The sequence below is a fragment of the Loxodonta africana genome, chromosome 6, assembly GCF_030014295.1.
Source record: "Loxodonta africana isolate mLoxAfr1 chromosome 6, mLoxAfr1.hap2, whole genome shotgun sequence".
Taxonomy (NCBI): domain Eukaryota; kingdom Metazoa; phylum Chordata; class Mammalia; order Proboscidea; family Elephantidae; genus Loxodonta; species Loxodonta africana.
Window position 1 is genome coordinate 105,102,612 of NC_087347.1, and position 12,185 is coordinate 105,114,796.

A 12,185-nucleotide genomic window follows, 5' to 3' on the forward strand; every position below is an offset into this window, starting at 1 on the left:
AAGGGTAATATTGTTTATTTTATAAGTCAATCTGTTATTTATCTGAAAGGTGACCTCTGGTTGCAGTTTCAGTACCAAGTTTATTGGGTATCGTAGGGCAATAGTCTCGGGGGTTCCTCTAGTCTCTACTCGCCCAGTAAATCTGGCTTTTTTAAAAATTTGAGTTTTGTTCTACGTTTTTCTCCCATTCGATCCTGTACTATTTAATCCTTAACCAGGTTGATTACTTTATCATATACTGATTAAAAATAATATAGCATTAATTTCAGTTATTATTAATACTATCCAGTATGGTTTTGCACATATTAAGACAAAAGAAACTACTTTCTAAATATACAAGCCTCTCTGACTATCATTTTGATATACGGAAATACAAGTTGCTCCCCAAAACAAAACAATAACAACGAAACTTATCTTTTCTAAAAACTGTATTGCCAAACATTTTCTGTTCTTGTACGTCAATGCTGTTATTTGAAAGATTACATAAGGTAGACTGGCCAAAGCCAAAGAGCTATTACTTTAGTTCTAAAAGCAGTAGAGAATATGTACAAACACATCTACCCCCCTAAAATGTCCCCTCTTGCCCATAAATTACATATTAAACTGATTCAAGTTTTGTTTCCAATGAGACCCACAATGTAATAAACTCATATATTTCTAAAAGCTCACCATTTCCTTGGCAAATGTGAATGCACTTGAGGAAATTGAAGGTTTTTTGGAAGCCACCACTGCAACAGCACAATGATTGCTACACCCACCTGAGCTATTTAGATTTCCTTCCATTCAGTGACCATTCAGAATTATCTGCTGTCCCTTTTTTTTTTTTATGTATAATAATAGGCCCTTCTCATTAGTCATATTAAAGAAATTAAGAAAATGCAGCTCATAACTTGACTGTTTCCAGATCTAGGCCCTAGACAACAAAACCACATACTGGACAGGGCTCCGTGAGCACCACCCCCCCCCCAAAAAAAACCCAGATTTTGAAGAAAGAGTTTGTGACTGAGTAGAGCATGTGATAATGCGACAACTCTGTATTCACATAAAATGCTTTCTGGATGTTGCTCTGCTGGGTATTGCAAAGTCAGTAAGGCATGGCCCACTCTTCCCCTATAGTGGGTGCTCAATAAAGACTGGCTGAATTCAGAGTTTAGCCCCCTCAGCATGTTATGACATTGCATGAAAGAGTAAACACTTTGAAAAATATATGTGGCCCTACAGACCCCCTCACGGGTCTCAGAAAACACAACTGTTAAGGCCCCAACTACCAAACAACAGCTTTCTTGAACCTTGGTAACGGAAGCCTTGTTGTCCAGATCTGAAAGACACATATTCTTTGGCCAAAATGTACTGCAGAGTGATTTTAAAGACCGAGATTCTTCTCTTTGAATAATTCTAACCATTGTGAGAGTTGAGTCATTTTTTCTTGGAGGAATTAACCATTTAATCATTAATCTATTTTATGCTATCTTTCATAACTGATTAAATTTACAGATTTTTTTGCCTGCCTTAAATCTAAGAAGAAAATTGACCAAAGTATGAAATTTGACTGCCCTTGTACTTTGGAAAATTGGTTTAATGCCTTTTCCTCAGTTACTGAAAAAAAAAAAAAAAAAAAAACCTCAGTAAAAGCCTTAGAAAAGTTCACTGTTCAAACAGAAACTAGTCCAAGAAGCGGCTATATTTGCATAACTTGATCTGTATTTGGAAGAAAATTCCACTGAATACAACAATGGAAGCTTATCAAATCAGAATTTCACATAGATTTTCCATAGCCCTACTAATGAATAGTGACTCATTGGTCAGCTATGGTGAAAATTTAATGGAGCTCTAAGACAGGAAATGTAAGCATCAGAATATGCTCAGTGGTTCCATTACATCAGTATGAAAGCTGCATTTAGGCACCCAGTTTCTCTGCTGCTTTCTGAGATCAATTCTAGAACACTGTAGTTCTTAATTCTTTAGAATTTTGATTGGAGCCAGACCCCACCACTAAGTGAAAACTTCTTTCATTCTGTCACGGTCATGAAACATTTGGACTTTATGTAATACTGGGGTTGTTTGGGCTGCTAATCTGGTTTTATATTTTTCAAGATGGCGGGTAACATGCAACTGAATCCCTTCTAAGAAAATGATCATCTACAGGATGAATTCTAAGGCAGAACTGAAAGTGTAAGTATATTATTATATGCCGTTGAATCTGCAGGAGGTCAAATACTGTCTGTAGCACAAAAAAATGACATCTTCATAGAATAAAAATCAGAGGTTACTGATTGAAAGCAGGTACTAGTTCTGCCCTGAATCACTTATGTTCTAAAAACTTTCCACTCTATTAGCCATATGTGTGCCCATGCTTCATAAAATTTCACCTTCAGTGAAAGGTTCAGAATGCCTGCTGATTTCTGTGATGTGTTCATCTACTTCAAAATGAAACTGATAGGTCAAAACAGAGTGTAAACTATTTCATAATTATCATACTAAATATTGCTGAAAATATTAAGATCTGCTTTGCTCTTTTCCTGAGAAGTGAGTGTATATGAAATCTCCTTTTGACGTCTACAAAGATCAGTCTTTCAATTCTATTCCTAGAGTTAGAAGTATATCTTATCCCATTTTCAAATCCTTTCTTATATATAATTTTCAGAAGATACTCATCAGTTAGAAACAATTTAAAAATGGTGAAACGTTAGACTCCATGTATTTGTTTTCTTTTTATGTTTTGACTTTATGACCTATAAGGTGATTTCCAGTTGTAGAAATCTGTTCTATCTACCCTTCCATTTACTCATCTAGCTGATATTCTATACTGAAAACAATAATATACTGATGACAATAATAATAAATAATAATAGTACTTAATAGCAAAGGACATTATTGAATACTTACTTATGTTCCAGAAACTCTCTTAAATGCTTTACGTAGCTTATCTCATTTATTTCTCTTGATGATCTCAAAAGAGGGTATATAAATACCCTCATTTAACAGATGAGAAATCTGAGACTCGGAAAGATCATAACTTCTTCAATGTCAACACAACAAGTGAGTGGCAGAACCAAGTCTAAATTCCAATCAGCCTAATGCCCAGAGTCTGTGTTTTTCTATTCTGATGAATAGGATAGTTTGGAATATTTTATTCTCTACTTTAGATGTATTTTAGAAAAGTCTTGCTTTTTTCAGTGTAGATTGAGCTCTCAGCCCTCCAGCTCTCAATCTTTGTAAGTTTTCATGACTTTCCTTTCGAGCACTTACTTTAGGCTATAACTAGGGTAGTCAGATAACTTATTATCCAATTTGGACACTTTTGAGAGTGAAGGGACTGCTGTTATGAAGTGGGCTGGGACAGGAGGCGTTAACTGGATTGACACATGGTCAATCTAATGTGCCAGGAGGACATCCCACCTCCAGAGGGCAAGCCTAGGTATTTCTCTCAATGATTCCATGATGTTTCTTCTATTTTCTCTGGATTAATTTTCTCGGCAACTTTTTTTTTTTCCTGTTATAAAGCAGAAAATTTAATAAGCAACCTAAAAAGAATCTCCTAATATTCCTTTAGAGCTGATTAGGTATAGACACAGAGGCACATTCATTTATCACTGTTACGGTAAAAGTATAAAATGCCCAGTACCTTTAATAAGCCCTTTTTCCTGCAGAGTTTTCAGGGAAGGTCTCCGGGTAATAAACTTCTTTAATCTGCTTTTAACTCGGTTTTTGTCGCTTGTATCAGAAGCACTATGATGCAGTCTGAACACTGGAGATTAAAAGAAAAAAAAAAAAAAGTCACAGGCTTTCAGTAAATTTCTCTTTTATGATTATTACTTTATGTAAATATGAATAGAAAAGGGTACTTATGGAGCAACTACCTGAATTAATAGCTCAGGCTCTTCTGTTTAGACAGGACATACAAGTGAATTTGCCTATATAAATGTACTGGTTTTCCTGCAACATTAGTGTGCAACGAGAATGCGGTCTGCTCCATATATTCAAAATGTGTTTTAATTATTTTCATAAATTATTTTCATTTTCATTCCCTTATGTTAAGCATAATAACCTTTATCTGGATAATTCACACCTATCCATATCTGTACACAAAATTATGATTGGGTAAAGAAAAAAAAATAAGCTAAATAGAGAGAGAAACCTCTTTAGAATTGTTCATTTCTATTAAATATGATTATATATTTCCTCTAGGTAATCCATCCAATGGCACCTCAGAAGAAAGGCTGGTGATCTACCTCTGTAAGACCACGGCCATTGGAAATCCTAAGGAGCACAGTACTACTCAGACACACATGGGATCTCCGTGAGTGGGAATCCACTCGATAGGAATGGGTTGTAGGTAATTCAGGCATTTTCAAAGTTTCTATATACCCAAATGGAGCCCTGGTGACGCAGTGGTTAAGAGCTTCGCTGCTAACCAAAAGGTCAACAGTTCGAATCCACATGCCGCTCTTTAGAAACTATATGGGGCAGTTCTACTCTGTCCTACGAGCCAGAATCTACTTGATGGCTATCGGTTTAGTTTGTGTTGGTGCAGTTGTTGTTAGGTGCCGTTGAGTATATACACAAATAATTTTGTCAATCTTTATTTTTTCTGTTAACCCAAATTTATTTCTTTTTCTAAAGCAGGTACTTCTTCCTTTCTTTCTTGGTATGTAATTACTAGTTCTAAGTGAAACTGTGAAACACAAATTTGCATCAAATTTTCATGTCTTCATCAATCTCCTATTCTCAGCTTTATCTGTAAAGTTAAGTATGTCTCAAATTCATTCCCTAACAAATATTTGCTGAATAGTAAGTATCAGGGTTCATGCTAAAAGCTTTGGATTCAACAATGGACATAATATTTTAAGTCTGGGCTCTCAATAATCGTAGAGTCTAAACACACTTAAGATGTTATTTTTAATGACTGTAGGCTCTGCTGACCCTGTAATATGGATCTTGACGGAGGCCTTCACTGTCTTAATCCATTTGTTTGAATGTGAGCATTTGGGCACTTTATTTGGTACATAGAGGCTGTTTTCTGTCAAATCTGCCTGGTCCATAGTGTGAGAAGCCTTTTTATAACTAGTGAAGGAAAGACATGTTTGCCCTCCCTCCCCCAACTTTGACCATAGAGCAATCTCCAACTTGAGTAAGCAAGATGGGAGGCTGAGATGACAATCAAAAATGTCTCTAGACATTGCCAAATATCCCCTGGAGGGCAAAACTGCCCCCTGTTGTGAATCACTGCCTTTATATTAGAAAAGGTACGGGCCTTGCTTAGTTCTCATTCCTTGGTGGTAGAAGGTCTACCCACGCGCTGAACAAATGTAAAGTGCTATTAGATGATAAAAAAGAGGACCGCATGCCAAAACATAAACAAACACAAGCTGACCACCTACTACATACATGACAGTACTGGATTTAACTGTAGTAGATAAAATGCATATGGCCTGTGGCAGTTTGGACACGTAACCAAGTAATCCTAATACAGCCTGGTAAAATGTACGCTAGAGGTAAGTACAAGAATTAAGGGATCCTGGAGAAGGGATTGACCTCAGGTCATGTTTTGGAGAAACAGCAAGAGCTATTAGACTGTTAATCCAAAGACTGGGGGTAAAGTATGGTGAAAGAAAGGCTTATGAAATGCTTCTGTAGGCTACAGCCAAGAAATCCTATGGTTTATACTCTGTAACACATGGGGTTGCCATGAGTTGGAATCAACCTGATTGCAATGGTTTATTGGAATTCAAGGAAGTAAAAACTGCTTTTACAGGACAATTGTTATGAATTGAAATGCATCCCGCCAAAATATGTTTTGAGTTCCTGGCCTTTGTACTTATAGATTTGATTCTGTTTTGAAGTAAAGGTTTTTCTTTTGTTAGATTGATGGGGATCATATCAGTATAGGGTGGATTCTAACCTGATCACTTCTAAGTTATAAAAGGACCAGAATAGACATAGACACACACACACACACACACATACACACACACACACACAGGAAGAGAGATACCATGTGACGACTGTCTACAAATCAAGGAACCAAGGAATACCTGGGGCTGCCAACAAGGAATGCTTCTATAGGGCCCAGATCCTGGCAGGAACTTTTAGCCTCCAGAACTGTGAGAAAATAAATTTCTGTTCTTCAAAGCTACCAACTTGTGGTATTTGTGTTACAGAAGCACTAGGTAACTAAGACAACCATGAATATCAGGCACTAACTAATCCAAAATTTTTGGTTTGAAGAGTTATTCTGAGCATCTTAATGCAGTGTGCTTATATGGTATCCTATCAACTTTCATTGTAATGACCACCTCAGCTGTATATTATCTGCTTCAACTGACAGCTAGAGTCGACACCCACAGATCTGGGTTCTAGTTGTCTAAAGTCTGCCTTTGGAATAATATGGAATAATCAGTCTTAGTTTTCAAAGGTTACCAAAGGTAATATTTTCTACTTCTGATCTCACCTCCAAACTTTGATGCTTCTCAAGACAGAATGCCAAGAATTGCATGGCCAAGGGAGATATTTTCCCTGACATTTTGAGCTAGTTAAAATGATGTGATTAGAAAGTACTTTGCAAATTAAAATACACACACACTCATTATAAATGTGAAATTATGAAAATAATTATGTAGTGAGTTATATCTTTTTGGAACCCCCTAGGTACTCTGGTGATAGTATTCTTAATTAGAGAGATATGTATGTATATTATATTGTTTTCAATACTACCATCTGGCTCTACATGTGAGAAATGTGTGTAAGGTGCATTGGTTTTTCAAAGAAAATGGTAATATGTTTTTAAGTGCTTTATCTTATTTCCTTCTTATATACTGAGAAACAAGCAGAGTCTTAAATATGATTACACAGTTTTTAACACAACCAAACTCTCCAAAGTTGCCTCTAATGGTGACTTTCTTGGAGACAGGCTAGAGCATCAACTTCCCTTTCCTGATGCCATAAATAATCATCCTCAGATGACAAGTCAAATTATAAGGCCTTTGCCATCACTCATTCTGCTTGTTTTGTTCTAAGAGGAGTCATGCAGAAGTTAAAGCCAATAGATGACTATAATATATGACTTACTTTTTATTGACCAAATAACTTGAAAGAGCTATAAATACAAAATAAAAACATAAAAAGTACACGGTTATAAAGCAAGGTCCATCACAAGGTCCCTTTAAACAGCAGTAAACGTCTTTGAATATTGTGGTTTACAAATCTGATTTTAACAGCCAAACTTATAAAACAGTTTACGCTGTTCTGTTGTCAAGGGAGAAAAACTTGCCAAATTGTTCATTTTAAGTAAATACAACATAACCAATTAAGGAAAGCAAAATTTAAACACATGCCTATGATAATCTGGACATAGTTTGCTTCTGATTTCACTACTGATTTTAACAGAACAGTGTTCCTTGCATTTTCCCACAGCACCCAAGTGACCCCACACATACTTTTAGAAACTTGTAATCACACAGTGCAAATAAAAGGATACTTTACTGGAAAATACACAGTGTGGTACAATAATCCATCATTTATGAAAAATAGAATTCAGCCTTTTCTTTTTCCTCAGAGATTCAACTAGTTTTTGAGGGTGAAGCTTCCTGCAGTTTAAAGATTTATGTTAAGCCAATGAGCAGTTTTTTTTTTTTTTTTCCATTCCCATTTAAACTTTTTATACAAAAATGAAAAGAGCCCAATGAGATATGGGTTTAAATTCCAAAGCATCTAATCTGATTTATATTGGAGACTAGAGAAATCACTCTTAATTCTCCATATTTTCACCTCCAGGAACAATTAACCTGAATTGCAATTTTTTTTTTCAGGTGTTCTTGATTTACTTTTATTTCCTTTATGTTTTCCTCTCTCTCTCTTTTTTTTTTTCCAAGTCGAAGCATAAAATATTTTTCAAAGCCTAAGGATTGTGAATAACAATATACAATTTAAGTCTTCAGTGCACAGACTCCAAAGGCATTAGTTTTAAGCACCATTCTTAACCAGTTGAGAGATTTAACTGGTGCTAAAGCTGCTCACACCAGAGAATAGTTATGACGGTGAGCTTTCTAAGTTGATCTTCAATAAATATCATTATATATGAGAACAGGCATTAGCCCAACACCGTTTTATACCTGACACAGCTATTATGGTGTTAAAACCACCTCTTGAGGTAGAAAAGTTTATTGAAATGGATGCCCTTTACATATTTATTTCCCAAGGGAAACAACATAGTTTGGACGATGAGTATCTACTACCATTCTATTAAGGGTATGGGAACCACAAAAGAAAAACCCCAAATCTTCCAGAATCCAATGGTTTGGATAATATGATCCAGAATTGAGCATCTGCCAGAACTTCTCTTGCTGGGGATGTTATTTTGAAACATCCCTTTCTTCTGCCAAACTGCTGTTCTCGCAGTATTCCCATGTTACAATTACATGTTATTATTATTATTATTTTTTTAAATTTGGAAAAGCTGGGAGAGCTAACATTTCAGAAATGTTGTTGAAAGAAAGCAGAATCATTACCCTTCAGAAATGCTATTACAGTGTTCTAGTCCCATTTCATTTGTTGGGGTTTACTTAGGGATCAACATCAGGTGTAGATGGGCAGTTTTGTTAGCTGCTAAGAGCAACACTTGAAGTCCAGGAGGAGGTTTAGGGCAAAACCCATGGCAGTTACTTAGTACAATCATCTCACCACACTGAAGTGTCAGGAGCTGGTGATCCAGAAAATAATGACAAACTAAGGTTATGTCAGTGTTAGTCCCCAGAAGGAATCCTGGTAGCTCAGTGGTTAAGTGCTCGGCTGCTAACAGAAAGGTTGGCGGTTTGAACCTATCAGCTGCTCTGCAGGAGAAAGATGTGGCAGTCTGCTTCTGTAAAGATTTACAGCCTTGGAAACCCTAGGGGCAGTTCTACTCTCTCCTACAGAGCTGCTAAGAGTCGGAATCCATGGCAAGGGATTTAGTCCTCAAAGATCCTAAAACACTGTTCAAATCATCACACAAATTACATAATAAAGTACTGCATTTTCTTCAGTCATATTTTCCAATATGACCTTCTCCTTGTATTTGGAATTACCTTGTTTTACCACTTTCCAAGTTACTGAAACAAGAGCACTTTAAAGAAAACTGATTGAAAAAAGAAATGAAGTTTATTCAATTTCGTTTCCAGGGCATACATGTGTGCTAACTGATGGGGCTGTAGTAAATACAGCTTTGCCCTCTCCAGCGTGCATTTTTAGAGCTTCCAGAACGTCACACATAACTCCCTGCATCTGAGTGGGCAGAAAAGATAAGTTTGGGCTTAATATACCACTGGTCAGTTAATATTTCTTTTTTCAAAAGCTCAACATAAACAGAAGTCATAATTTCAACCCCCAACTTGCAGAGTGAGAAGCTGAGTTATTGAAACTGTAAGCGTACTTGAAACACAAATCAAGATTAAATCTAGAAATAATCGGAAGAAAGAATGTAGGGCATTTTATCAGCAGTGATTTCTTTTAACTACTTAATTCCCACTTAGAAGTTGTAGAAATATAAAATAAATGATTAGACTTGTAACAGAAGGGTATACAGACATTATCTTCTTAATGATTCATATTTATGCTATCTACTTATGTAAAGAAATACGAGAATTCATACAATGAAAATTTTTACTCTTAGACTAAATCGTCTAGTTTAAATAGTGGAACCTAATCAAAAAGAATTGGTCGACTTTCATCTATTTTAGGAAGTAGCATATGGTCAAGAACCAATGGTACTGAAGGAAGAAGTCTAAGCTGCACTGAAGGAACTGGTGAAAAACAAGGCTTCAGGAATTGATGGAAGACCAATTGTGATGTTTCAACAAATGGATGCAATGCTGGAAACACTCATTCATCTATTCCAAGAAATTTGGAAGAACCTCCCTGGCCAACTGACTAGAAGAGATCCATATATGTGACTCTTCCAAAGAAAGGTGATCCAACAGAGTGTACAAATTATCAAGCAATATGATTAATATTACACAAAAGTAAAATTATGCTGAAGGTAAGTTAAAAATGGTTGCAACAGTACATCGACAGGGAACTGCTAGAAATTCAAGCTGGATTTAGAAGAGGATGTGAAACAAGGAATATCATTGCTGATGTCAGGTAGATCTTGGATGAAAGCAGAGAACACCAGAAAGATATTTACCTGTGTTGTATTGACTATACAAAGGCATTTGACTATGAAACCTTGCTTACTGAAAGTGAAAAGATCTTGAAGTACTTACTGATGAAGATCAAAGACTACAGCCTTCAGTATGGCTTAAACCTCAACACAAAGAAAACAAAAATCCTCACAACTGGACCAATAAACAACATCAACATAAGCAGAGAAAAGACTGAAGTCGTAAAGGATTTCGTTGCACTCAGATCCACAGTCAACCCGTGGAAGCAGCAGTGAAGAAATCAAACAGCATATTGCATTGGGCAAATCTACTGCAAAAGAGCTCTTTTAAAGTTTTCAAAAGCAAAGATGTCACTTTGAGGACTAAGGTGTGCCTGACCCAAGCCCTGGTGTTTTTAATCGCATCATATGTATGCGAAAGCTGGACAATGAATAAGGAAGAACTAAGAAGAATTGACGCCTTTGAATTACGGTGTTGGTGAGGAATATTAAATATACCATGGACTCCCAGAAGAATGAACAAATCTGTCCTGGAAGAAGTACAGCCAGAATGCTCTCTAGAAGCAAGGATGGTGAGACTTCGTCTCATGTACTTTGGACACATCCGAAGGGACCAGTACCTGGAGAATGACATCAAGCTAGGTAAAGTTGAGAGTCAACAAAAAGAGGAAGACTCTCAACAAGATGGATTGACACAGTGGCTACAACAATGGGCTCAAACGTAGTAGCAACTGTGAGGATGGTAGAGGATCAGACAATGTTTTGTTCTGTTAAACATAGGGCTACTATTAGAATCAACTGGACAGCACCTATCAACAACAACCACATTTTTACATTTTCAGTGTCAAAAAGAGCTGGCAGTTTACTGTCATGTCCCCGTCATTTAAACATATGGGAATTCCATAACTACTTTCCCCAGTATTCTATTTTTCCATGTCTTCTATCTCCAAAGCATTCATTGGTCTGTGATATAAATGCTTTACTATCTTTTCATGTATAGGCTTAATATTTTTATTTGCTGATACATCTTAGATGTATCTATGTCAATAATGTATTTCTATGGTGTAAACTTTTAGAAAACAGTGTTTAAAAGAAAAACTTTAAAAATAGCATTTAGCATAGCTTTGAGCTTGGCTGCTAACCAAAAGGTTGGCAGTTCGAATCCATCCGACGCTTCCTTGGAAACTCTATGGGGGTGGTCCTACTCTGTCCTATAGGGTTGCTATGAATCGGAATCAACTCAATGACAATGGATTCGGTTTTTTTTTGTTTGTTTGTTTGAATTGCTTAATGAATACTTTTGATGATGATGGTGATGATGATGATGACAACAACTACTTCAATGCTGTACTGCCAGTTTCAAGTAATATCACTACAACATGTAATTTTCATTCCATTGTAGATCTATCTGGTTTCTCATGAGTCAGAATTGAAAAAAAATCCTTGCATCAAGTTATGAAAATGCTACATTTTTTTCACAAACAAAAGGCAAGGCTAAAGAGAAAATATACCTAAATAGCAAAACCTGTGATGTGTATAGAGGCACGCAATAATATTTTTTCCTGAAACAGAATCAGATACGATGTAAGATGTAAAGATTCAGACCATTAAGACATTCTTCTATTGACTTGATATTTTATCTCTGGCTTTTTTATGACTTGATATAGTGTCTGTAAAACTTTGTCACTTGAGGGATGTTCACAACTTTGATAAATTTGCTAATAAAGTAAGTGGTTACTGAGCTAAGGCAGTAGCTGATTTTGAAAGCTAAATTACTAAAAAAACAGGGGGAAAAATAACGTAGGGCATCAATCCAGACAAAGGGCATTATGAAGCAGAAATATGTTTTCCATGAGGAGAGATGTGTATGAAGTACAGGAATGGGTTCACTCCTAGTGATAGAAAACAGGCCTCAGCCAAACCAAATGAGAAGACCCTTATAGTTAAATGTGAACAACAGTCCATAAAAAAGAGAAAAAAACAAAACAATAGAGTTGTAGGCATGGTAATTCCAGCATAGAAGTGACAGGATTGTAAGCAACTAATTCCT

At 36.2% G+C, this 12,185-nt stretch overlaps 1 protein-coding gene across 12 annotated transcripts in view; it reads right to left on the bottom strand.

Annotated features, from left to right (window-relative positions):
- ARHGAP15 (Rho GTPase activating protein 15) overlaps positions 1-12,185 on the bottom strand; it is a 710,746-nt gene that overhangs the window by 293,141 nt on the left and 405,420 nt on the right. For all 12 annotated transcript variants that reach the window (XR_010322327.1, XR_010322332.1, XR_010322330.1 and 9 more), the window contains one exon: positions 3,626-3,748. Coding sequence is in view for 6 of the 12 variants with exons in the window: in XM_023542980.2 (XP_023398748.1) it covers positions 3,626-3,748 (123 nt within the window). In the remaining 6 variants the exon portion in view is untranslated. The remainder of the gene's footprint in view (positions 1-3,625; positions 3,749-12,185) is intronic.